The 27,608-nt window shown below is 43.9% G+C and overlaps 1 protein-coding gene across 2 annotated transcripts in view; it reads right to left on the minus strand.

Moving 5' to 3' along the window:
• AMMECR1 (AMMECR nuclear protein 1) overlaps positions 1 to 27,608 on the minus strand; it is a 99,528-nt gene that overhangs the window by 16,464 nt on the left and 55,456 nt on the right. For both annotated transcript variants that reach the window (XR_009557029.2, XM_035113674.3), the window contains exon 3: positions 8,377 to 8,491. Coding sequence is in view for 1 of the 2 variants with exons in the window: in XM_035113674.3 (XP_034969565.3) it covers positions 8,377 to 8,491 (115 nt within the window). In the remaining variant the exon portion in view is untranslated. The remainder of the gene's footprint in view (positions 1 to 8,376; positions 8,492 to 27,608) is intronic.

A 27,608-nucleotide genomic window follows, 5' to 3' on the forward strand; every position in this document is an offset into this window, starting at 1 on the left:
TGAGTATTGCAGAGGAGATTCATAACACAACTGAGAACCTTCAACCAGGTGCCCTCCAGGTGTTTTTGTACTACCAACTCCAATAAGCCCCAGGCAACACAGTTGGAGTTTAAAACTTCTGGAGGGCTTCAACAGAGGAACAACTAAACCTAAAGATTTTGTTATTCCCTTCAATTTGCCTATTCTGCAATTTAGACTTTCTGGGTGAGGCTTAGGAATGACACTGTAATCATCAGCATGACTGCAAGAGGACTATAAAAATCTGAAGAATAACAAGATGAACAAAACAAAAGATGAAGAAATTTATTTATTGTTTAGAACTGGAACAAGCCTAATACCAGACATTATTCACCCAATTCCTGACTACTATAATCCCTCCATCACCATTTGCATGAAATTGGTAACTGCCATATGCCGGCATTCTCTATATATGTGGTGTTTCAGGTTTAGTAAGACCATTGGTTTACAAACCAGGCCATTATTGTGTAGTCTCCTTCCATAACTTCTCTAGCATATGCAGAGAACTTGGGGGAAGCTGTATGCCCTGCACTTCGCTGTGGCTTCCTTCTGCAAAAACTTAGTTGGGGAGGAAGAAAACTCCCCCACTTATCTCCCCCCAATTGTCCATGGTGGAAAGGGGAGGTGGTTATCTGCCCATAATCTGGGCTTTTGCAGAGAATTTTTAACAAAACAACCATTGGAAAGTAGTCCTGCACCCTTTCTCCTTCCTTAAGTTTTCCATGGAAGAAAGGAGGGTAGTTTCACTCAAACAAGCAGGACAGCAATGTGGACAGAGCAAAATTTGCTCTCTATCTTTGGTGAGAATTCTGCCTAGCTCCATCTTGGCCTCTGGCTCTTGTGGCAGAATGTTCTGGCTTTTATGGAGAAAGAGAGACACTTTATCCAGTCTTTTTTTCTTCTTGCATGCAAGTTTGGCATTCTTCTTGGGCACAACTGTGCTACCTTGATCTCAAAAGAGCTTCCTGGCTCTCTCGGTGCCACACTTGCACAAACTGCAATTTACATCCTGCAGTATCTATTCACCAAGAGAATGTTCACAAGATCTTGGAGTCACCAACCCTACAATATACTTTCTTCCCTCCCTCTTCTATTTCTCCTTCCCTCCTACACCTCTACTTTGAAATATTTTTAATCCTCCTGAATTTTTATAAAAAAGAAAACAATCTTCCTTCTCTGCTCTTATTCCTCCAACTACAGTTCTCTGCTCCTAGCTCTAAATTCTGTGTTCTTGGGAGCACATGTGCAATGGTGCTTCACAAAGAATGAGAGAACAAGTACCTGTTTCAAAGGTCTTATAATCTAGAAATCAATCATGAGAGAGACAACAAAACAAGGCTATGTGATTAGTACAATTGCATAAACCTAGGCTTAGTTTACAGGGAAATGTGTCAAATACTTCATGGAAGAGGGATTTTAAAGTGAAAAAAGAGAAGGGGAGAGGGACATTTTGGAGTTAGTTCCAGACAATAGAAGGGAAGTAGGACTCTTTTGTGGGAGCCAGAGGCCTTCAAGCAGCCAAGGTGGTAGAACTGAGTGAGCAAAGGCAGGAATATGTTGGCATATTAAGAGCAAGATAGGGGCAGCTGTGCCAGAGAGAGCTTTAAAGGCCACAGCAAGAAATTTGTGCAGGATCCAGGAGAAGACAAGAATCCAGTAAAGGTATTTAAGGAGAGGCAAAATCAAACCTTGATTTGAATCCAATGAATGTCAGTGCACCGACCAGGATTTGGCCCAGTGTGCACTGATTCTGACTGGATCACTAGATTAACAAATTTAAGTTGCTTCAAGCGATCTGAAGGAAAGGCAGAATGAAAATGTAAACTATCATTCCTTCTCTCTTGTTTCATGTTTCCTTCGCTCCTCTCATATCCCCCCTCAAGGCAGATGTTCCTAGCTCTCATCTGTGACTCCTAAAGCTGTCAGCATATGACAGCTGCCAACCCTGCAAACGGCTTCGACTGGCTGGCTAAACCAGGTTAGGGACTTCCCATGCACATGAATACAGGCTCCTGCAGATTGAGAAGATGGGACCAATGGTCAAGAAGGCAGTTCCTGCATGTGCTGTGGAGGGAAGTGAGGGGCAGATGGGGCTTGTCCACCTGGAAAGATAGCCCTTCTGGGAGAAGGGAAACTCTGGTCCTAAACCTCTGCTGCCCTGTGGGATATCTCCAGGAGAAGAAAAACCTAAGGAGTAAACCCTATACAAATCTGGAGTGGAATCCCTAAGACAGTTGATGGCGGCTTGTATGCCACCTTCCAGCAATAACTACAGCCAAGCTGGTGCCAAATGTACTGCTCTGATTTCTTTTGGACCACATCAGAGAGGCTGAACGCGGGGTCTTGTCATCTAGGCAGCCCAAATACGCTTTATTCTGGGAAGGGTCTAGCTGTGGTCAAGGGATGAAGGTACCAGGAATGTCACTTGAAGTAAGGAAATTTCAAGAACTAGGGTAAGGAGATGAGAACAGTCGTCCTATATGTCTGTTGCTGTGATAAAAGTAGGGCCGTGCCCATTATTGGCATACAGTTCAGATGTTAGGAAACTGCTTTGCATGGAGTAGCTCGAATGTTTTCAGGACCAAGATGTGAGGAAGAAGCAATGTTTGGCCCTGTATATCCAAAGATTTAGCAAACGTAAAAGGGAGTCGTAGGAAGCAATCTAATAACAAGCCAGAGCATTGGTCCATCTGGTTCAGTCCTGTCTATAGAGTAGGATCATGTCTTGCATGGAGGTTATGTTCTTTGGGGTAGCATGTAAAGCCAAAATTGTAAATAGTCAAAACAACTCCTTGGAACCACCCCTGTATGAGCAGTTTTATCTTCCAGAGCTGGCATGAGATGTTGAGAGCCATCAGAGATCTTGCAAGATCTTGTGAAGGCCTCCAGAGACCATGAGAGTTTTCTGGAGCACAGTAAGCAAGGCAGAGCGCAGAAAGAGCTTTTAAGCTCTCTGCCTTCTGTGTGTTTGTGTGATTTGAGTTGGCTGGCTGCCAAGCGCATAAAGTTGAAATTGTGCAAGTTAAATCCACTTAGGTTGAGAGTTGATTATACTGACTGGCAATGGCTCTCCAATTTTTTAGGCAGGAAATATTTGCCAGACCTACTTCAAGATGCCGGGGATCAATTTTTAGACTGTTTGCATGCAAAGCATGTATTCTGCCAGTGAGCTATGGTCCAGAGGCCAGTTGATCGCTTTACTTCTTCTTCCATGTGTCTGTGTCCCTGGGCCAGTCAGACTGCTTTGATGAATAATATGTTTGCATTTGAACCAGCCCTTAGCTACTGGCATTTCTTTTACCCTATGTAATGCATCAGCTCCCCCCCCCCCCACTAAGACATTGGCAAAGTTTGTGGGGTAGGAAACCCTTGCTCTGACAGGCAGACAGTAACAACACACCCAGTTTCCTAATAGCAAGAGCTGATGAGCAGGGTGCGTTCCACAAAGCCATGCCAGGGAAGAATGAATGGGGCAAATGAAAATGCCTGCATTTGTACACTGTGGTCCCAAGTGACTCTTTGGCAAGTAGCTGGGAAAACATGCAAATTATACTTGAACAACAGGTGGAACAGCCCCATTTTTTTTGGGGGGGGAAATACAACATATGAGAGATAAAAGGTAAAGGGACCCCTGACCGAGTTGTGACCGACTCTGGGGTTGTGGCACTCATCTCACGTTACTGGCTGAGGTAGCTGGCGTACAGCTTCCAGGTCATGTGGCCAGCATGACAAAGCCGCTTCTGGTGAACCAGATCAGCACATGGAAATGGCGTTTAGCTTCCCGCTGTAGCGGTACCTATTTATCTACTTGCACTTTGACGTGCTTTCGAATTGCTAGGTTGGCAGGAGCTGGGACCAAGCAACGGGAGCTCACCCCGTCTCGGGGATTCGAGCCGCCAACCTTCTGATCAGCAAGCCCTAGGCTCAGTGGTTTAACCCACAGCACAGCCAATTCACTCATCCTCCACTGAAGAGGTATGTATTTCTCAGGGGGAAATATTAAACTGTCCAGTGGGAGGAGGGGATCCTTTGTCTGCCCGCACCAAAGTGCAGATGCATCCCTGAGTTACATCCTTAGCTTCACTTGCCATAAAAAGCACCACATTCAACCATCTAAGCACCTGAAATTTATAGGTAGTTTCGCACCTGTCAGCTATTTGTTGTATTAGCTCCCACAATATCATTAACAGCATGCCTACAGAAGAAAGGTCTCCTTTCAGGAGGACCTGGAAATAAGCAGTTATGCCAGATGGAAGACCCACATTCTCTCTTCATATTCTTGAAATGACCTCTGGCCATTCACATTGCATAACCGCATCTTCCTTGAAAGAAACATGGATGGTATAAGCTCTCACTGTCAGAGGGGAATAATTCTTTTAGGGTCCCATATTTCAATAAAATTCATTCTCTCTCAGAGGATGCTACCATCTTGCTTAAAACAGGGGGGGGGGGGGGAGACACACACCTCAGGTCCGAGAACCAAATGCTGCCCTCCACACTTCCTTGTTCAGCCATTAGGCTACTCCTAATGTCATGCCTCCTTTCTCTGGCCACTTCCTTCACTTCCTCCTCACCTTCCTTGAGAGCCTTGTCTGGCTTAAATGTTTCTTGTTTGCCTGCATGGAAAAGTGTGCAAGTGGGTCCTCTTCTTCCCGTGTTATCAAACATTTGTATGACTGGAATGTAGCCCATTGTACAAAGATAGATGTCACAAACATTGTCCTACCTACTTTGTCTGTGCTGCTGTCCACCACTAGCATGCTGTTTCCAGAAAGTTGCCCATGACATGAGACAATACAACCCTGACTGAAATGGTTTTTCACCACTGCCTACAATGATACAGGGGACCACAGCCTAAAGGATACTAGGAAATAAAGGGGGGAAGGCACCCCAAGTCCCACTGAACAATTAGTTTTCAATGTGAAGACCCTTCAAATAAATGCCAAGAGTTTGAAAACACATTTAAAAACCAGTCAGCCACTTCCGCTGTCCCAACTCTCTGACATTTAAGTACTAATCGCCAATCTTCCTGGAAATCCGTTCCTTCTTTCTCCCAACTGTTATAATTTAGAATGAGTACCTAACCAAGCAAAGGTTAAGTACATTATGTGGCACCTCTAAGTGTTAATGAATGAGTGGTTACTTTTTTTTGATCCTGAATGGTATCTATAGGACTATAAGAAAAGCCCTGCTGTATTAGACCAAAGGCCCATCTGGTTCAGCATTCTGTTCTCAAAGTGCCCAATCAAATGCCTATTGAAAGCCTGCAAGCAGGGCTAGAGTGCAACAGCAGTATCCCCAACAATTGGCATTTGGAGGCATAATGCCTCAGGTGCTGGAGGAAGAACTTAGTCATATCCCTTTATGATTTCTTTTAAATGGTGGAACGATGCAGCATAAGGAAATCCGAATGTTCCGAACCTTGTGTTTTTCCTTGTGAGGAAAGTATTGTAGTGGGGAAACACATGCAGAGAATAATCACCTGGTGGAAAAGGGTGGTGAAAACTTTCCCACAACTGTTGGTTGCCTCCTGAAAAGGTTCTTCAGTGCCATTTTTAACCCCCTGGCCTATCCTCCCCATCAGCTAAGCTCAGAGAATGGAAGCAAGTTGGGTGAGTGAAAATGGGGGTTTCAGAGAGAGCACTTCTAAAGGAGAAGGAATAATTTTCTGAGTGTAGATTTGCCTAGGTAATGTGCAGCTCAGTCCTAAGTTCCCTGACTACCTGCCCCCTCCCCAACAAAAGGACTGAATATAAAACAGTAAGAATTTAGAGTTTTCAGCATGTAAGAATGTAAAAAGAGGCCTGTTGGATGAGGCCAGTGGCCCATCTAGTCCAGCATCCTGTTCTCACATTAGCCAACCAGATGCCCCCGTGGGAAGCCCACAAGTAGGACTTGAGCAGAACAGCACTCTCTCCTTCTGCAGTTTCCAGCCACTGGTTTTCTGAAGCATTATTGCCTCTGACTGTGGAGGCAAAGTATAGCCATCATGGCTAGCAACCTAATAACCTCTCTCTTGTAGGAACCTCTCTAATTCTCTTTTAAAGCCATCCAAGTTGGTGGCCATCGCTGCCTCTTCTGGATTGCAGATCAAACTAGTCCAGTTCATACTTAACATTAAACCAAACTATGGCTTAGCATGAACAAGCAAATGTGCAGGTCCAAGAGAGAAGAGGCAACTTTGTTCCTCCTCCAGCCCTGCTGTGAGCTAAGCCACAGGTTTGCTCATGGTTTACCTCCCCAAACACATGAGTGGCATGCTACAGAACAAACCTTTGACTACTGTTTGTGGTGTGTCTGGAGAGAGATAAACTACAAGCCCAGGTTCAGACATAACACTAAGCGAAACAGCAGGACCCCAACATGTTTGCTTGTTCCATTAAGCCATTATTTTGACTTGGAGCTACATACAAACATGGTTACCTGAAGGTTGTTGGGTTTTTTTTGTGTGTGCTACACAGTAATCTGTGAAACCCTATGGGACTTTGCTTTGCAGCCCATTGCAACCAGAAGACATTCAGCAACTTGATTATATTATATGGACAGACATTTGGCAATGTACTAGAATGAACAAGAAAGTCCAAACTTGACACTGAGAACTGGTCTTAATTGTGTATCCTTTTGCTTATTTAAATGCTAGCTTCAGAATGCAATAGCTGCTTTGAAGAGACCTGAAACCATATTTTGACTATTAGGAAACCTCAAGTGCATCTTTAGAGAACTTAATGCTCTTCACAGAGTACTTTAGTGTACTTTACTACATTGTTCACAGCTCAATTGCTCTAAAATGTTAGCTATCTGAACGTCACAAAGGTAGTTTCTAAGCATATCCATATCCAGTTTTCTGCTACTAATTACTGTTATTGAAATTTTGTACATTTTTATCTGAGTGCAATAATTAAATGAACTGCAGTTAATAGCAACAGGTTATTCACAAGGAGCAGCCAACTGGCAGTCTGCGAAGTTGCATGCAAAGGAACATTATAGTTATTAATATCTGAACCATGATACAACCAAGAACTCCATTTCTATTTTTGCAGCTTATAAAACAGCCAGTAGAATTTCTAGAGGGGAGAGGAACCTTTTCTCATTGTAGATACATCCACAAAGATCAGGCTGTGCCTGAATATTGACATTCAAGGGTGGTTTGTTTTTTTGGTTTTGTTTTTTTAAAAAAACAAGAACAAAAAGGGGTATAAAATCCCAGGCAATCAGAAGCCCTTTCCATCTGTGAAGTGCATTCTCCTCCTCTTCTGCGTTGTATAAGTGACTAACCCTAAAGGTAATTTACAGCCTTATCAGTGAAAGCAACCATGGCAGATATTACACATTTTTAACCTGCATGACAGAGGGGAAAAAGAAACATTAATGGTCACTTAATCAGGAACACTCAAAACCCTACATTAGAACTCATCTGAGGCATATAAGCAAAATGCTGTAATTTTACGTAGCACTCTGCAATTACCACGAGGAGCCCATTATTGTTGCAAGTGACATGATTTTCAGAAACCTATCTAGGCACCCTAGAGGCCTAGATAAATTGGCTGTTGCAATGAGGAGATGTAAAAAATGCTGAAAATGCTCTTGTCCTGCAAGCTTTCATGTTCTGCAAAGAACCACATGCAGTTTTTAAATGGCAAATGCTCACTTAGGTGCTGCCACATCCATAACATTTATGGAATAAAAGAGATAAAAGCACATTTATGTGGTTCTTCCCGTGTGGCCTGCACCGTGTTTGTCCAAGGACACTCTCATTTCAGTTATGGTTCTCAAAACTTCTTCCTTAGGCCTAGTTCTCACTGTGCCTGGGCTGGAGTACTTCACATGGCAGGAATGATTCCTACTCACACAAAAACATCATGTTGGGAAGGATACTTTAAAGCCCTCTGTCCTGATGACTATTTATTTTAAGTGTGAGTTATTTTCTTATAAGGAGAAGCATCCCACCAAATGGGCCTCACCTGGAATTCCTGACAAATATATACTGTCTCAGTGAGAAATGGGCCTCCGAGATAGTACTGTGGCTAGATATGATCTGGGCGAAGGTTGGCCAAAGGAAAAAAATGAAATTCCGTGTGCTTGTAGTTAAATGCAATGTTGAAAGCTTATTTGCCAGGCTACACACTGTTCCAGAAGAACACCATATGTTTACTTTGATTAAGTAGAGGTCTATAACCATCTCCTCTGTGCATGTTTACCCTAGTGCAGTGCAAAACAAACGCTAATGAAGGACGACAGTACTAAGCGACTATGCTAAAGTATTCTAGTCATAGTTTGTTTTAACAAAGACAGAGAAATTGTGCTCAACAAAGCAGCAACTCTTTTCACAGAGAGAAAAAAAAGATTGAGAATCCTTACCTCCCAGTCCAAGTAATCACAGACATCTTCAAAATTAGTAAGTAGAGACACTGAGCAGAAAAGCCGTGGCAGCTCATCCCTCGTCATTGGGGGAAATCGGCTATCTTTAAGGGCACTGCGAAAGAAAAAAGAAAGGGGGGGGGGTTGATTTTGATGCACCTTATGGTAAACAAATGCACTGAAACGGCACAGCTGAACATATTTTTAGCCTTAATAATAAATTCTTAGCACTAAATGGAAAGCTTCTGGACACTAAAACTGTTCTTTCCACCATATGTTTAGTTATTTGTCACATTTATCACCTTTCCTTCAAGGAATTCATGGTGGGTGGATAAAGGTTCTCCCCCTCCTTGCCAGCTGTATCTTTAGAAAGCTCTGCAAGTTATATTAGGCCAAGTGAAACTGGCCAAATTCACACATAACCTTTAAGCAAGAATGGGGAACTTGCGGCCCTCCAGATGTTGCTGGACTAAAACTCCCAATATCCCTGGATGTCAGCTGGGTGGGACTGATGGGGGTTAGAGTCCAACAACTTCTGAAGGGCCACAGGCCCCCAGCCCTGCACTAAACCATTGTTTAGTGCTATGTGCACAAGCTGGAATGAGCCTAAGCAAAGTCTTAGGCTGACAAGCTCTCCCTTCTCTTCCTCTCCCAGAAGGACTTCTGCAGAGTTTAGTTTTACTTTACACAAATCCTGGTTTGTGGTTATGAACAGAGAAACAAACTCTGATCAGTTTCCAGACAAACCAACTTCAAACCATGGGTTATGAAACTGATTTGTTTAACTAACCAGGCTATGCAGTAATCTGCAATCTCAGCTTTGAGCTCATTGTAGCTTGTTCATGTAGCACTAAACCAAGGTGCTATGCTATGTGCTATGTTACGTGCAAACCAGGCCAATGACCAACCCAAGGCCACCCAGTGAGTTCCATGGCCAAGTGGACCTGAACCCCTCTGATTCCAGCACCCAGTCAGCTTAAGCAAGAGTGAAGCAACCCATGGATCAAGCAATTCATCCCCTGCGAGTGTACAAGACAAGACCATGCTCCAAATGGGAGAAAAACATTATGGAAACAGCTCTCAGTGCTAACCAAAGTCCAGAACCGTCAAAGCTTTTAGACATAAATGATTAATATTTTAAGGATGAATATGTCACATAGATGTTACAAGTTTGCTATCAGAATTGCAGTATGCAGAGAACAAATGGCATGTATCGCAGCTCTGGAGCACAAGGTGTTTTGAGGAACAGAGAAATGGTTAGTCAGTGAGAAGATTGTGAATGAGATAATCAGCAACAGCTCCATATTCCTACTAGAGAGTAGAAAGTATGACACATCACGGATTTAAATGAAGAATTGGGATAAACTGGAGAGAAATCGTTAATGACAATACATTTCAAACAATATTTGAAAGAACATTGGAGTACTGTACAATATTTGGAAGAGGCAAGCGCACAAACCTGAAGAGCAGAGAAAATCTGTATGTGTGCTCACTTATACCTAGGGGTGGAAGTTTGCTCCAAATATTTCTTTGAAAATTGTGGTGTTGATTATAATAGCTAGCCTCTGAACATAAAAAATCTGCCATAATGTGCAATATCCATATTTGATACCCAGTTATACTGAACTTCAACATTTGATGTTATTGATTTATTACATTTATTTCCTAAAGACACCCATAGTGTGTGACATCATATCCCACATAGTCGCTGACCACATAAACACTAGGCCTGGGCTATATATCAATATGTTGCCCAGGAGCAGTATGAGGAGCAGACCGTGATGTCGGCTTCATTCAGCAGTATATCGCTGGTGAAACCACCACAGCTCCCGAGTTTGCCAGCTAGTGACTTCCTGCTAGCAGAGGGACCCAGGAGCGGTGGCAGTTTCACCAGCAATATATCGCTGAGTGAAACCCAGTCCCACTCTGCCGATACATCTTGTTCCTCCCTCTGCATCTTTAAACTGTTCGACTGAGGAGTGTGTGGTTGCCGGTTCCCCTCAACTGAGCAGTTAAAGGATCCCCCAGCCTGACGCTGGCTCCCGCGCAAGCAGGGCGAGCACCGGGGATGGGGAATCCTCCCCATCCCCAGCAGAGCCGCAAAAAGGACCCCCAGTGCTCTCCCAGGTCGTCTGCAAGCAGAGGGAGCACCGGGGATGGCTCTGCCAGGGAAGAGGAGACCTCTCGCACCCTAGCTGAGCCATACAAACAAGCTGCGTTGTCCCAGCCTGCTAAGTGCTGGGGTGAAACTGCCTCAGCTCCCACAGTGAGAGCTGTAGCAATTTCACCCAGTACCTTGCAGGCTGAGGCCAATGCAGCTTGTTTTTTTCAACATCACGGTATATCGCCAGACTGCGATGTTTGGGTGGTGATATACTGCGATGTTGAAAAGCTGATGTCGCTCAGCCCTAATAAGCACTACTTTTCTTCAGACTATACATATTCGACAGTATGTCTCCTTGGTACATGACAGCATTTTGCATTAGAGCACCGAACACAAAATGAATGACAGGCATCAGCTATCTAAAGCACTCAAATTTTGAAGTAAAATTTCGAATTCAAAATGTGAACTGCAACATTAAACATTTTGGTTTTCTCTTTCACTCCCATTGCCACTTAGTAAAGGAAATATGTACAGACAGTGTATTGTAAAGTAATAAGTTTAGAGAACAATAGGTTTGTACACAGCAAATTAAAGACTGGCAGCTATTTCTTAAACGCCTGCATTTACTCAGGAAGATGGTTTTGTCATGCATTCTAGGTTTATTTGCACTCTTCTGGCCTTCAGAAGACCATTATATTCATCAGCTTTTATAAGAGGAAAATTTCTGAGAAGTCTGGTTTAATAATAAATGGGATAGTCATTAAAGCCAAGATTACCCACTGAGTGTTCTTATTGGGAACACTCTTCTTTATAGTCTGAATCTATTACTTGGAAGCATAGATTCTTAGAATTTCCCCTTGAATTTAACAGTTTTAATTTACCTTGTCCTAGCTGAAGAGTGGCCCTGATGTACTTGTGTTCCACCAATTTTCCGTCTTGGTTTTCTAAAAAGCATGAAGTTTGCTACTGTGTGTGAGGTTTTTCTTCCTATTCAGGTAAGCCAGAGGTCGGCAACCTGGGGCCTGCGGGCCGGTTTTGGCCCGAATGGGTTCTGGATCCGGCCCGTGGATGGTCCAGAAATCGCCACATGGTTCTGATTCATATTGTACAGGCTCCGCCATTTTCTCTCTCTCTCTCTCTCTCACCCTGACAGCGGCGCCTCCTCCCTCCCTCCCGGTTTCTCCCCCGCCCTGCGGAGGAAGGGGGCTAGCCTTTCATTGGTGGCAGCCGCATTGTTTTCCTCTGATTAGTTGCAGCTTTCTTTCCTCCTCCCTCCCTCCTCCTAGAGCCGAGAGGAAGGGGCCTGGGCTTTGTTTGTGCCAGCGTGATTGCCTGATGGCCTCGATTTAAGGCAGCCCCTCTCCGGCTCTCTCCTGGCTCACTGCTCCTTCTGCCACCACCGCAGCAAGTGGTTCCATTCTAAGACACCCTTCCAGGGTTCTGGGGTGTATGAAGCCTTGTTTCCCTGTTTTTAACTCCACTACCAAATGCGTCTCCCCCTCCAAGATGGGAGAGCAGAGAACACACGTCCTTCTGCAGAGAGGAGAGTGTCTCAGAATGGAACGGATATGCTGTGGCGCGGAACTGAGACCTTCAGAACCATAAAATAATATAATTCCCTCGCTCTCTCCCCACAGAACTGGCCTGGAGCCGCTTAAGACACACGTAGCAGCCATAAGTTTGTGTTGATTAAAATCATTTTTATGTTAAATATTGTATTGTTTTCCTGTTTTTTGTGCACTACAAATACAATATGTGCAGTGTGCATAGGAATCCATTAATTTCCCCCCACCCACCCCAAAAATAGTCCGGCCCACCACAAGCTCTGAGGGACAGTGGAGCCCACGGCTCTAAAAGGTTGCTGACCCCTGAGGTAAGCCATGTCTATTAGTCACCTGTCTGCTCCCCACAGCGAAATGCACAATCACTTCAATGCTTCTTTTAGTTAACAGAAACGTCCCAGCTTGTTAGCAATGGACCTTAGTGCAAATAGTTTTCCAATTCATTTACAAATAGTGTCCTTTTAAGTTTTTTGGTAAACAGCAGCACATATCCTTCCATTTAAGTTTTTAAAAAAATCAAAGGTTATTTGCATACAAGGAAGTGTTTGTAGGGTGTTTTAATGTGAATTGCTCATGTGTATGCATTACACAAATGGAGGAAAATTACACAAACAAAAAGAACTGAAAGTTGCAGCAGAAATAAATACATAAGCCATTTGTGAAATCAAAGGAATTTCCCATACAAACCAATTGTGGGCAAAGTACAGTGTGGGTGGAAATGGATTGTGTGTGTGTCTGTCTGTCCCAACATAGAAGGAAGTCCCATTTATTTTAATGGGAGTTATATTCAAACAATTTAAGTTTAGTATTGCAGCCTCCATCTCAACAGATTTCCCCAGATTTCTTCAGGACAGCTGCAGAGTTAGTAAGCAACAGAAATATCATCTTGCATTAACTGGTTCTCCACCACCACTTTACAAAACTGTGATCAGCCATGTGCAAATAGGATTCTAGCTCTTTTTTTTATCTGTTGCCTCAGTGGCTTCTAGCTGCACTGGAGTACAAAAGTACTCTGATTAAGTTGAAGCTGTGCTAATCAGCTGGATGCAAACCAGCCACAGGGCTCTCCACAGGGCAATCTTCCCTGGGTGTGAGCCATCTTATAAACTCCACAGCACTGTTAACAGCTGTGACCAAAAACGACACAAAGCAAGACTCCCAAAGCACTGAAATGCCTGTGAAGTAACCACAGATCCGTCTGGACTAAGCAAAATGCAGTTGGGTGGAGTTTTTTCCACATCTCTCTGGAGTGGAAACCCTTGTCTATGGTAAATTATATGTTTGCTTTAGATAATTGGCCATCAGCAAAAGAGCTGAAAGGACAGTGAGTTTCTTGGGACAATTCAGAGGTGTACATTTTGCTGCAGGAACATTTGTTCTGTTTGAACTGAGTGGTCAGCCATTACTACAGGAAGACAAAACAATGTTATTGGACAACACATGCAGAGGCACAGTCAGAGAAAGATGAAGAAATTTCCTTCCTGAATTTAAATGACAGAGATTTAAGTGAAACTATCCCAGGAAGAAAATGACAGAGAGGGAAGACTAACCTCGACCCATCCATCAGGCAGAGAAGCAGCAGTTGCAAGTAGCTTGCTCTTCTTTCTACCCTATCGCCCCCAAGATAAAGAACTCTCTCCTCCTCCTGCCAATTGCAGTTGTCTGGGGATTGTGAAAGTTGAGGGAAAGCACACTCTGGCCTCTGCTGCTAGTCAGAGGAACAAGGGCTGCTGGGCCAACTATCACATTTTATTCAAGTAAGGCCACCAGCAAGAAAAGGTTAGCCTGGTGCCAACTGAAATTTCTGTTCACAAGGTTGCTTCTTGGCAACCTGGTTATTGAGCATTCACCCAGATTTGCTTGCACTGAGGTTATATGACTTGCCAACTGATTGTTTCCTCACACTTTCTAGTGAATTTTCCTGTCACTTGCCTTAACAAAAACAAAAAAGTCCTACATTTGCCAGGTTGCAGCTGATTCCCTCCTGCAAAATATTGACAATCTGAAGGGGACCTTGGTCATCACTTTGCTTTGGGATTCATCTTTCCTTGTGTGGCCACATCTCCACTTCCCAGCGTCCAGAGTGAGGAGGAAGGAGGCCGAATAATCACACACCCTTACTACTTTAAATCAAAATGTCATCAAAGCAACAATTATGCTTTCTGACATTTCCAAGTAATACTTTTAGGATGAAATCCTGAAAACACACTAAGACCGACTGAACACAGTGAGAACTCCTCCTATCTAAGTAAATCCTGTTAAGACTGAGCTATTAACTTATAATATTGATATAAATAAATAGAATCACAGAAATGTAAAGTTGAAAGGGACTCTGAGGGTTATCTGGTCCAACCCCCCACAATGCAGTAATAGCTTTATATTTATTTGGATTTGCAATGTGGTTGTGTGTCAACTACAAACTGCAATACTTTGCCTGGTCAAAGATTATGCTAACATACCTGTTCCTTTCTAATTTTAAGATTTACCCTTAGCAGTGAAAATGCCAACATGGTTTTAAAAACCTTTTGGTTTCTGAGGGCTTCCAAACAATGAGGAAAGTCCAAATGGATAGCTTTTGACATTTGATATTTAAGATAGTCTGCAAAATGCATAAGTAGTCATCTCGGTCCACAACCCACAGGACAGCACCTATTTTAGGATTAATAGGTGGCCAACCAGGTGGTTGTGGGAAGCCCACAAGCAGGACCTGGGTGTGACAGCAGCACTCTCCCCATTTGTGATTCCTAGTTGCAGGGATGAAGTTAAAGCAATAACAACTACATCCAGACACAATACTGAACTATGGCTTAGCATTACATAAGCAGGACTGGGTGAGCCATAGGCTTACACTTCTCTTCTGTTCTTGCTAACCGCAGTTCAACTTCAAACTGCGGTTTATGAAGGTGGCTTGTTTCAATAAACTATAGTTAAGATTGACTGCTGCTTAAGGTCTCACTTCTTGAAATCATGACATTTCAGAGGTATGTGCTACTATGATCCACCTACAACTTTAATTATGATTTCAGAGCAGACCCGTTGTTAGTCTAATCTGACTAACTCTGGGAATAATGGCTACAACCCTGTGCTTTTGGTGGCAATGATTTCAGATTAAGAGTACTAAGCATAATAGTACACTTTTAAGGACTGCATAAATAACAGCATGACCTCAATCATGAAAATGATACGCAAATGGTGTTTCATGTCACCAATATACATCAGTGACATACTGTTCTCAGTTCAGGACATACCTCCAACCCAGCACTGCATATCAAACCAGCTCCCCATCACCATTTTGGGATGTTGCCAAATGCGAACAAAAAGTTTTGAGACAGCAGCTGCCTCTCATTTCAGCGCTCGGAGGCATGTGGCTGCCTGAGTAAGGCTTTAAGAAACATAAAGGTCAATGAAAATTAGAAGGCTACCCCACAAAACAAATGGCCAATACAGTGGTACACAACCCACAGTGATACTAGCATCCACTGTATAGATTTGAGAAGTGTACTCCTACTTAGTACTACTTTCCAGTGCAAAGCCAGTAGTGGAGCACTTGCCCAAAACCATTGGGGAGGAGTGCAAACGGCATGGCTTTGCTGCCTGGAGCAGAAGGCAGGAAGAGGCATGACACTACTAGCAACTGAGTGGAACCTGGCATGAGTGAAACTTTTTTAAAGTGCCCACAAAGATGTATGCCGGCAATAACATAAGGAAAGTTTCACACCCAAGTGAGGGTGAGTGACAGCTTCTGCTCTCTTTGCTAACAGAAGACATTTCAGCAAAACATGATTGGAGTGAATCACTGCCATCATCACTGCCATCACCACCACAACCATCTCTGTTTCTAATGTTCAGACTGTTAAGTGCCACTCATGTAGCCAAAGAGACACCACACCACCCATGCGCAAGAGGGGCAGAAGTTTTAGCAGCCTTGGGGGAATGTCATGCTTTGGAGAAGTTCAAAAGATATTTGGTGGTGGTGGTGGTTTTTTTTATTTATTAAAAAAAAACACTCTAAGAGGAAGGGGAAAGAGAATGAAATTGAGTGAAGTGTTTGGAATCCTGATCAGGAAAACTCCACATTTTGTTGCAAGTCCCAGTTATTTATTTATAAATTATTTATAAAATTTAATTGAGCATCACCAACAGCATGAGGGAGGCATTTGTCAGGAATTCAAAATGTGTTCTGAACATTATAGAACAAAGGCAAAGGATGCTAAATGTTCATCACCTAATTTTAGATGTGTGATAAACATCTAAAAAAACCAAACACCAAAACACCCTCAAGATGGCATACCAGAAAAGAGATGCATGCAATGCTTGGCAATACAATGGCTTTAAAAATATAACTTGTCTGGGTAAGCAAACTGGGGGTGGGATTGAGTGGGTTGGAATATACCAGAGAAAACCCTGATTGTGGACTTGGAAAGGTAATTCTAAAGACTGTCATGGACGGTAGATGGAAAATTTAAAATAATAGTTGATGTCTTTTAACAATTTAATGATACGTAGGTCCTGTTTATTGAACACAATGTGTTTCCTGGAAATCGTTTGTTAGGAGAGAGTATTTGCATAATGAGCCAATGATTTCCATTATTTCCTATAGAAATATTTATAATGCAGGATTTGTCCACACACTTTCTCCCACTCTCTTCATGGTTTCTTCCTGAAATGACTGCAGTCATTCAACAAAAGAAAGACAAAGACAAAAAGCAAACAAAAAACCCAACCCTAACGGATTTGTCTGAACTCTCCTGTTCTCTGATATATCCAATATTGCTCCCCAAAGGAGCATTTTCTGTCCAAAAATGGCTGCTGCCAACGGGCAAAGCAGAAACAAACAAGGAAGTAAGGAAGTCGGCTGTTTGGATAAGTGAATCTGCAGAACATATAGCAAGGTTTGTGCATAATTCTTTAAATGGGGATAAGTGAATTTTCAGATAGTGAGCAGACAGATAGATACATTATGTAGATACATAAGTAGGGCTGATACTTGTGGAGAGCTTTATTTTCTCCCAACCTTACTGATGTTATAGATGCACACTGCAAAAAGGGATACCTCTCCTTGTGCAAATATAAAACTGGTTTACTGAATTTGGACTGAAAACCAGCTGCCTTCACCTGGGCAACACAGCTTCCACGAAGTAGTCTAGTTAAGTTGGCTACTGAGTGAGGGCAAGACTTTTAAGTAGAGCAGTAGTGTCTGATAGATTAATCTGGTGCATTAAACCAATTAAATAATTTTGATTGACAAAAAGATACTCCTGATTTAATAAGGATTCCATTGTTGCTTAAAAATTTTTTTAAATGAAAAATGTAGAGCGAAAAAGCCCTCCCTCGCCAATGGAGAAGAGGGAATGCTTAGTTCTGAAAGGGAATGCCTACTGCTACATGTGTGTGCATCAGCTGAAAAACAAAGTTTGTTTGTTTCCCTTAGAACTATCATTTTTCAAATGCAACTTTAATCCATTTAATTACCCAAAGTTAAAACTCAATATGGTGAGTCAATTAAGATTTTTTCAGTTTGACAGCAGACCAAAAGTATTTACAGAGTGGTGGCAAAGCTCTAGAAAGAGAGCTTTCCCCACTTTATTTTTAACAGCCAGAGGGCAAGTCCAACATTACATTTCAGCAAAATGATTGCAATGAGTCAGTGACACAGCCAAGAATAGAACTCACGAGTCAGGGCTTCCCTGCCTGCTTTTTTACTTGCTTCCCCACACCCATTCCCTTTTTATAACACAAGCTATGCAAAATATTGCCATGCCCCAAGAGTTCAATAGCAAGCAGCTTCAATCCAGTTTCAGAGGGAACCATTAAAGTAAAACTAGTCCCACTCTTAGAGCAAGGAAAAGTCAACTGATGTTTATTATGGCTGTGAATTGGTGGAGAATCAGAATTAAGAGAATGAACAGTGAATCAGAAATTCTTTAGTGTGATTCCTACTTCAGCCACAAATTAATTAATTTGCCTTAGATTCTATCTTGGCCTCAGTCCCTTACACTCATGGAAATAATAATACTTACCGATAATACAGGGCTCCTATATGGATTACAAGATAACATATGTGAGGAACAAAGAAGACTTCTTGCCCAATGAGCCAGAAATCCCCAAAGTGGCAGATTCAACAGTGGGAAGTGAAACTGGGTCTCATGAGCGATTCAGTACTAGAGGCACGCTATTGTTCCCTTGACCAAAATGGCCAGAGCAATTTTGAGATGGAAAAGGAAATCAAGGAGGCATTCAAAAGAGAAAATGCTGTAGTGGTGGGTTATTTCACTTACCCTTAGATAGAATGGGTACATTACTGTTCCAGTTAGGACAAAGTTAAGATTTCTAGATACCCTAAATGACTGTACCCTAAAACACTGTCCAGGACCTGGTTCAAGATGCAAGTGTTGCTGAATAAACTGGGATCAAATTCAACATAAAGTCGTACCTTTGAAGTCGAACGGAATCTGTTCCAGAAGTCCACTTGACTTCCCAAATGTTCGAAAACCAAAGCACAGCTTCTGATTGGCTGCAGGAAGCTCCTGCAGCCAATCAGAAGCTGCGGAAGCCCCATTTGACGTTCGGCTTCCAAAAATAGTTCACAAACCTGAACAGTCACTTCTGGGTTTGCTGTGTTCGGGAGCCAAAACGTTCAAGAACTAAGCCGTTCAAAAACCAAGGTATGACTGTATATGTAAGTGGCCAATAGCCAAGTAAATCACACACAGTCATATTTGGCTTCAAAAGAGACTTTGGTATTGGTAAGAAAGAAGCTGAAAGGCCAATTCAAGAAAATAGTCTCACCAGAATGTTTGGGGTTGTTCAGAAGCATACTATTAAAAGCTCACCTAGGTGGTCTACTGCTCATCAAGAAAACTACCACCAGGGTGAAGATGAGGCCAGATGGTCAAATAGCAGAGACAAAGAAGCAATTAGAGGGAAGAAGGCATCCTTCAGAAAAGGAAAGAGGACAAACCAAACCCTTCTTGCCGATGGGTTAAGTTTTTTAAAAATATGCAAGGAACTCACCCACCCATCAGCATTTGAATGTGCAAATCCCCCACTTACACTTAAAGTGATACAGTCCAGGCATAGCTTTACAGTTTTAGTTTTGTTGAATTTATAAATGTCCCAGAGAAGCTAAGCTAAGGGGATTCATAATATCTTGGCACAGCCTCACTCTTTGTGGATGGCCTGACAAAAAAAGAAATCCCACACACAGCTGCTGATACTGCTAAGCATTTCCCAGCAAAATTCTGCACTGAATATTTACCAGCACATCCCATGTCCTCCATCATGGGGGTGGTGCTGGCATTGCACATAGAAGAGCCAACTGGAAGCAAATGAAACTTGAGATGGGTCATGGTTTACCCAGATCTTTGACTCAGGGCAAAGGAATGTGTGGTGTGGTAGGGCTTTCCCTGAAATCAGTCCCTTATTCCAGCCACCATGGAACATCTATTCCCTGGGATTTCCCTTGACAGGAACCAGGAGAATTATGAAGACAGACATTAATTTAGAGACAGAGGGAGTTTGTTAACATCTATTGATTTTTCCATTGCCAGGTTTTAGCTGGCTGAGGCCACTAACAGGCAGCGAGGGAATTCTTGTTATACTGACAATCAATATTTTCCTAGTGAAACCCCAGCAGCAATAAGCATAATTTAGCTTTATCAAAAGAGCAGCCAAACCAACAGCTTCTTTCATCTGATAGTATAAAGAGAAATACTGCTCTTGAGAGAACAGGCAAAATACTTATTCGTTTTTGTAAAGACGTTTGAGAGAGATCATTTTCAGGCAGTCCCCTTCCCACCTTTGAGAAGAAAACTTGAAATCCAAAATCTAAGTTGATTTTGCACATCATGTTAAACCATGGTTTAGTGCAACTTGTGTGAGTAGGAATGAGCTGCAATAAGCCTTGGTCTTATGCACTCACACTTATGCTGCCAGGGGTTGTCTGGAAAGCTTTTTGGTTTGGTTAACAACTGGTTTTTGTATTATGGGGAGTGATGAACTGTGGTTAATATTAACTGTGGTTAGCTTCAAACAATCCAACTCCAAACTATGGCTTTTGAAACTGGTTCATGTTAACAACAATTCTGGGTCCAGAAGATGCAACAAGCAGTTCTTTCTTTCCAGCACAAGCACAAGACGTGATGTGCCAACATAGCCAGTGTCTATGCTTGAGACTAGACAGCAAAACAACTGCTGCCCTATATCCAGACCTATGAATTATGTGTACATCCTGAACACTGGCTGAAGGCAGGAAAGGAAATAATAAAAAAAAACCACTTGAATTTCCTATGTATTATTATTTTGAACCGGAAAATGCGTTAAGATCACACAGGCTGCCAGCTGAGACAGAGGTCATACCAGAGGACAGAAATAAAAAAGCACATGGAATTGATATGTTACAACAGAGAATTGGATATTTGCCCTGAGTAAGAACAGGAGTGAAAAATTCTCCATGAGATCTTTTTTCAGTCCTCTTGAAAGTTTTAAAGGCATTTACTAGTTTCCAATACATTGTTTAGAATCTGCATCCCCAGTATCCTAGACATTTTATGCTATGCTTATTTTATGTTGTTTTGCTTTCACTCAAGGGAGAAAGTTCTTATTTTTACAACAACACCGAATTTATGAAGCTGACAAGTTGAAGAGTCCTGGGAGAGTTTGTGGAAAATGGAGGGACTGGGGTAAAAGAGGAGGGGAAATTTGTCTCCCTCCTCCAAAGCTGCCTTACCCAGAAAGCTCATCTGCCAGCCACTTCCCATGCAGCCCCAATAAATAGTAACCTGATGTGTTCTCATAGTTGTAGTGGCTAAACTGCCCACACCTACTTCAGCATAACATACCTGGTATTTCTGTTGATCTAAAACAAGGAGGGCAACATTTTACAGACCAAGGGCCACATGCCCATCTGAGCAACCTTTCTGGGACCACATGCTTGTAGTTGGTGGTGCCAGAGTCTAAAGTGGGCGAAGCAACAAATGCAAATTTTACCTATCTACAAAAGGTTACATTTTACACTTACCCACATAAAAAGAGCCTGCTGGATCAGGCCAGCGGCCCATCCAGTCCAGCACCCTATTCTCACAGTGGCCAACCAGATGCCTATGGGAAACATGAAAGCAGGACCTGAGCACAAGAGCACTCTCCTCTCCGGTGGTTTCCAGCAACTGGTATTCAGATGCATTACTGCCTCAAACTGTGGAGGTAGAGCATAGCTATCATGGCTAGTAACCACTGATAACCCTGCCCTCTTTTAAAGCCATCTGGGTTGGTGCCGCCTGTGGCAACAAGTTTGATAGTCTAATTCTTCATTGCATGAAGAAGTTCTTTATTTTATCTATCCTGCATCTTCCCACATTCAGCTTCATTGGATGTCCATGAATTCCAGCGCTAAGACCCCTGGGCTCTCACTTGTGGGGTGCCTCAGGGTTCTGTCCTCTCCCCCATGCTCTTTAACATCTACATGCAGCCGCTGGGAGAGATCATCAGGGGGTTTGGGCTGGGTGTTCATCAGTATGCGGATGATACCCAGCTCTACCTCTCTTTCAAATCAGAACCAGTGAAGGCGGTGAAGGTCCTGTGTGAGTGTCTGGAGGCAGTTGGAGGATGGATGGCGGCTAACAGATTGAGGTTGAATCCTGACAAGACAGAAGTACTGTTTGTGGGGGACAGGAGGCGGGCAGGTGCGGGGGACTCCCTGGTCCTGAATGAGGTAACTGTGCCCCTGAAGGACCAGGTGCACAGCCTGGGAGTCATTTTGGACTCACACCTGTCCATGGAAGCGCAGGTTAATTCTGTATCCAGGGCAGCTGTCTATCAGCTCCATCTGGTATGCAGGCTGAGACCCTACCTGACCGCGGACTGTCTCGCCAGAGTGGTGCATGCTCTAGTTATCTCTCGCTTGGAGTACTGCAATGCACTCTACGTGGGGCTACCTTTGAAGGTGACTCGGAAACTGCAACTAACCCAGAATGCAGGGTGATAATAAGTGCTGGAAATGTAAAGAGGAAATAGGCTCATTCTATCATATGTGGTGGACATGTCCTAAGATAAAAGGCTTTTGGGAAATGATTTATAATGAAATGAAAAAGATATATAAAAACACATTTGTGAAAAAACCAGAGGCCTTTTTACTTGGTATAGTTGGGGAAGAACTCCCCAAAAAAGATGTTACTTTGTTCATGTACGCCACCACAGCAGCGAGGATATTAATTGTGAAATATTGGAAGAAAGAAGAATTACCCTCTCTACAAGAATGGCAAATGAAAATGTTGGACTTTATGGAACTTGCAGAATTGACAGGAAGACTCCGAGATCAAGCGGATGAGAGAATGGAGGAGGATTGGAAAAAATTCACAGTGTATTTAGGGAACCATTTTTGAGTAATAAAAGACTGAACATCTAGGGCACGGGTGTCAAACACAAGGCCCGGGGGCCAAATCCGGCCCGCCAGACCTCGTCATATGGCCCGCCGAGCGCCCCAGCCAGCGGGACCCAGCAGTGGGACCTTGCTGCTGAAGCGCCGCGCCAACAAAGCGCCGACAAACAGCTGGGGCCGGGGAAATGCTTTTTGCCCCTGGGTCCCTTCGCGTTCTTTTCTGGCGCTGAATCAAGGCGGCGACCCCCCCTTCCCTTTCTTTCTTCCTCTCTCTCGTTCTTATTCTTTCTTTCCCTCTCCTTCCTTCCTTCTTTATCTCTGTCTTCTCTCCCTCTTTCTTTTTCTTTCCTTCTTTATTCCTTCTTTCCTACTCTTCTTTCTCTCACCTCTTTCCTTCCTCTCTCCCTCCTGCTCCCTCTTTTCTTTTCTTTCTTTCTTTCTTTCTTTCTTTCTTTCTTTCTTTCTTTCTTTCTTTCTTTCTTCCTTACTTCCTTTCTTCCTTCCGTCCTTCCCAACTTTCTTCCTCTCCCTCATTCTTATTCTTTCTTTCCCTCTACTTCCTTCCATCTTTCTCCCTTTCCGTCTTCTCTCCCTCTTTCTTTTTCTTTCCTTCTTTATTCCCTTCCTTATTTCCTACTCTTCTTTCTCTCCCCTCTTTCCTTGCTTCCTCTCTCCCTCCCACTCCCTCTTTTCTTCCTTCCTTCCTTCCTTCCTTCCTTCCTTCCTTCCTTCCTTCCTTCCTTCCTCCCTCCCTCCCTCCCTCCCTCCCTCCCTCCCCTCCCCTCCCTCTCATCAGAAACATAGGATGCTGCTTTATACTTCTGGCCCTTAAACCCTGGAACCAGGAGAGCAGCTCCAGTGAGTCAACCTCAGCCAGTCCCTTTGGTGAAGGGTGGTGGCTCACTGGCAGAACATCTGTCCTGCATGCAGAAGGACCCCAGCATCTCCAGGTACTAGTAGCTCTGCAAAGGTCCTGCATGAAACCCTAGCGAGCCTCCACCACCCAGTGCAGTTACCAAAAATCATTTTTCAATAAATTGTACAATAATTGTACATTTGAATATCTACTTGCCATTATTCTGACTATGTTTCTGCTAGTTATTACTTACATTATTACAAAAAACAGTAATAATTGAATGCAGTGACAATAATTTATGATAATAAAGAGTGGACACATAGTCCTACAGATACAACTGGCCCTTTGAGGGTGACCAAACTGCTGATGCGGCCCCCGATGAATTTGAGTTTGACACCCCTGATCTAGGGAAATATTGATGTTAAGGCATTAGGGAAAAAAGTAAAAGATTACAAGTAGAAAAAGAGAGTTTTTAAATAAAAGATGGAAATTAAGAGGAATTCAAGAAAAATATGATGATGAAAATTAAATGCAATGAGTTAGAAACTGTTATAGATGATCTTAAAATGAAAATCAGTTAGAAGGGATTTGGGGAAGCAAAAGAGAAAATGATTTAATAAGATGTGATGAGATGAGATGTGTTTATTGTTGTTTATTGTTTTGTATTTTATATGTTTGTTTCGTTAAAATGTTAATCTGTGATGTTCTTTCTTAAATGTTTGATAAAATCTAATAAAAAATATTTTTTTAAAAAACAGAATGCAGCAGCTAGACTGGTGACTGGGAGCGGCCGCCGAGACCACATAACACTGGTCTTGAAAGATCTACATTGGCTCCCAGTACGTTTCCGAGCACAGTTCAAAGTGTTGGTGCTGACCTTTAAAGCCCTAAATGGCCTCGGTGCAGTATACCTGAAGGAGCGTCTCCACCTCCATCGTTCTGCCCAGACACTGAGGTCCAGCACAGAGGGCCTTCTGGCGGTTCCCTCATTGCGAGAAGCCAAGTTGCAGGGAACTAGACAGTGAGCCTTCTCGGTAGTGGCGCCCGCCCTGTGGAACGCCCTCCCATCAGTTGTCAAAGAGAAAAACAACTACCAGACTTTTAGAAGACATCTGAAGGCAGCCCTGTTTAGGGAGGCTTTAAATGTTTAATAGATCACTGTGTTTTATTTTTCTGTTGGAAGCCGCCCAGAGTGGCTGGGGAAACCCAGCCAGATGGGTGGGGTATAAATAATAATAATAATAATAATAATAATAATAATAATAATATATTATTATTATTATTTTGATCCCTCGTGGCCCTGATTTTAGAAAAAAGGGGGGGTGACAGAAAGAGAGGTGGAGGATAAGTGAGTGTGAAGAGAGAGGGGGAGGTGTCAGAACGACAGAGAAAAACAGGTTGTGGCGGGGGGGGGGGATGTTGCACCTACTTTTAGTTCTGGTCCCACCCACCACTGCCTTAAGCTCCACCCATGTTACCAAAAGATCTTGGAGGTTGAAGGCCAGCAGAGAACCTGTCCACTGCTTTGCTCCCAGAAAAATGTCAGAATTAGTTACCAATTTTATACAGCTTTTGTCCCGTTAAAACCAACGAGGAAGGTTATCACCCAATCAAATGCATCAGGAGTAAATTGCTTCTTGATTATTCTGAGATTCGAAAAGAATTGCTTGCTGGCACCACATTGACAGTCTGGGGTTTCTTCTGGCATCCATTACGCTGTTCCTTGTTCCAAGACTCTGGAACAGTTGTATTTGTAAGGTCTTTGTTATATTATTACTATTACTATTACTATTATTATTATTAAAGAGAACGGGAGAAAAACTTTTCTCTATCCACTTGCTCCATGCATAAATTCATAAACTTCTATCATGTAACCTTTCACTCACCTCAAACACTGCAACTCACTTCTCTATCCTCCGCCCAGACAAGCAAGAGGCATAATCAGGAGTTCAGCCAGGCAAAACACTAAGGATGTGAAGCAGGGCCAGCAAGTGGGGGTGACCCATGGTGAGGTCTGAGGGCAAGCTAGAGATGCCTTAAGGACTGTATGAAGAGATTGCAGCCCTGCAAAGAGTTGAGGGGAGGAGTTCCAAGGACCTGAGAGCTTGAGGACCCTCAACACGGGTCTAATGCAATACAATGTACCTCACCTACCAAGACTCTAGCAGTCTGAGAACAGCACGGTTTGAGAAGCAGCTTTGAAAAGGAAGTGTGGGCTGTTTGGTTGCCTCTATCTTTATCTTGCTTTAAGTACAACAAATCTTTTCTATTGAGCGTACACAAAATAAACGTTCAAACAATATACAACGTTCTCAGATAAAATAGCTCAGATCTAAGATAAGGTATAAGCTGTCTCCTTTCCTAGCATAGAAGGTGATTCGTATGCTGGGGCATGAAGTTGCAACACCAGACACAGACAAGAGGGTACCTATGTCAATTGATGGGGTATCCCCAGTCTAAGCTTAAGATCTGTCAGTGATGCCTTGGTTCAAATTTCATCATATGACGAAGTCATATTGGTCTTTTCCAGTGGCCAGCAGAGCTCTGAAACACTCCTCTGTGAGCTGTTCATTTGACTCCCTCTCTCAAGGCATTCTGGAAGCAAGTAAAGATGACATATTTTGTTCTGCTTTTGGAAGTCTGTCCCTCCTGGCTGGTTTCCTGCTGTTCCAATGGCTGTTTTCTGTGGCAAATTTTAATTTGTTTTGTAGAATTGCTTTTTTTAGGAGCAGTTGCTGAAAAGTGGTGTACAAATTCCTGCAAATGAATCTGGCAGGCAGTTACACAGATTCAGTGGGCAACAGGCCCAGCACGTGACACCATCCCTGGAAAGGCCACTCCAACACACACAGAGACACCCTGAGAGTTTGAGAAAAGTGGCCCTGGAGCAACTATTTCAGCAGCCTGCAAAGTCACTGCTGGGGGAGCATCCAAGCTCAAACAATCCATAATGCACAGTGGTTTCACAGCAGCAGTAAATGCACCTGGTCTCCCCAGTCCACAGAACATCCAACCTGATGGGGGACTATCCAGGCCAAACCACAAGCAGAAGAGGAATATCAGGGGGAGTGTTGCACTTAAGTGGGCTGCCAGAGAAAGGGACACGTGTATAACCTCAGCTGGCTCATTTGAATTTTACAGAGTCATCTGCTGAATATTAATACTGTGTTTGGGGGAAGGTCTCCAAAGAGCTGGTGACTTCATTAAGGCAATGTGTAACTTCCCCCCTCTCACCTTTTTTCTTGCACTCCCATCTTTATTTAGTCTACATGTTTTCCTTGACCTTAGCATGATACACTAGACACAGGAACTATTTCCAAGACACATGGGGGTAGGCAGGGGGGCAGGGGGCATCTGCCCCCCCAGAAGGCACAGTGCGGTGGCCCCAGGCTCACGCTCCCCGCGCACCACTGGAGCTTCACGCGGGAGCTGGAGCCGCTGCGCTGCGCCTCTCAGCTGTTTTTTGCTTCTAGGGGGGCAGCTGCCCCCCTAGAAGCAAAAAACAGCTGAGAGGTGCAGCACCCGGCAGTCGGAGGAGGTGGACAAGGTCGGGGCCTCTGCAGCAGCGGCTCTGCGTCCGTCCGTCTGCCTGGGCTCCCGGCCGGCCTCCTCGCCTTGCTCCTGGCCAAGATGCGCCCCTCCCTCACCGGCCTCCTCGTCCCTCCTTCCTCCCCCCCTCTTTCCCTCCTCCCTCCGCAGGATCCTCCTCGCGCCCCGCCACACGCGCGGGCAACTCAGCGGCAGCTGCGGATGCTGTTCCTGCTGCGCTTGCAATCTGCGCCCTGAGGAGGCCCATGGTGGCGCAGGGCGCCAGGCCACCAGGGGGGCGCTGTCACTGCCGTTGCCACGTAAAAAGCACAGAGGCCGCCTTGTCCGCTTTGCTCCTTTTCCAGCAGCGGAGCCTTAAGCGAGGCGGCAGCAGAGCTGCCTCTGTCGAGGAGCAGCGCCTGCTCAGCCCAGCGCAGCCGCCCGGCGCTGCGCGCTCCTCAGGGCGCAGATTGCCGCGCCTTTGGCAAAGCCGACTGTGCGCTGGTGAGTTGCTCTGCCAGCCAGAACTCTGACTTGCTGGACTCTGAGATTATTCTGTTGTGCCCAATTTCTTCTCCCAGGGGCGGGGAGAGGAAGGCAAGATAAGACTCCCTTGTGATCTCCTGCTGCCTGCAAGGAATTAGGATCGCGGGAGCCCTCAGCAGCGCCCGCGCGCCTTTCGAAGCTGCAGGCAGCAGCTTTTGCACCTTGGCGGCCAGGCAGCGCGAGTCCCGGGGGAGAAGGGCCATTGAGGCGACTTCGCCGACCCCCCTCCTCCCCTTCCCTCCCCATATAGGCAAAAGTGGT

The sequence above is a fragment of the Zootoca vivipara genome, chromosome Z2 (genome assembly GCF_965207765.1).
Source record: "Zootoca vivipara chromosome Z2, rZooViv2.hap1.1, whole genome shotgun sequence".
NCBI classification, from domain to species: Eukaryota; Metazoa; Chordata; class Lepidosauria; order Squamata; family Lacertidae; genus Zootoca; species Zootoca vivipara.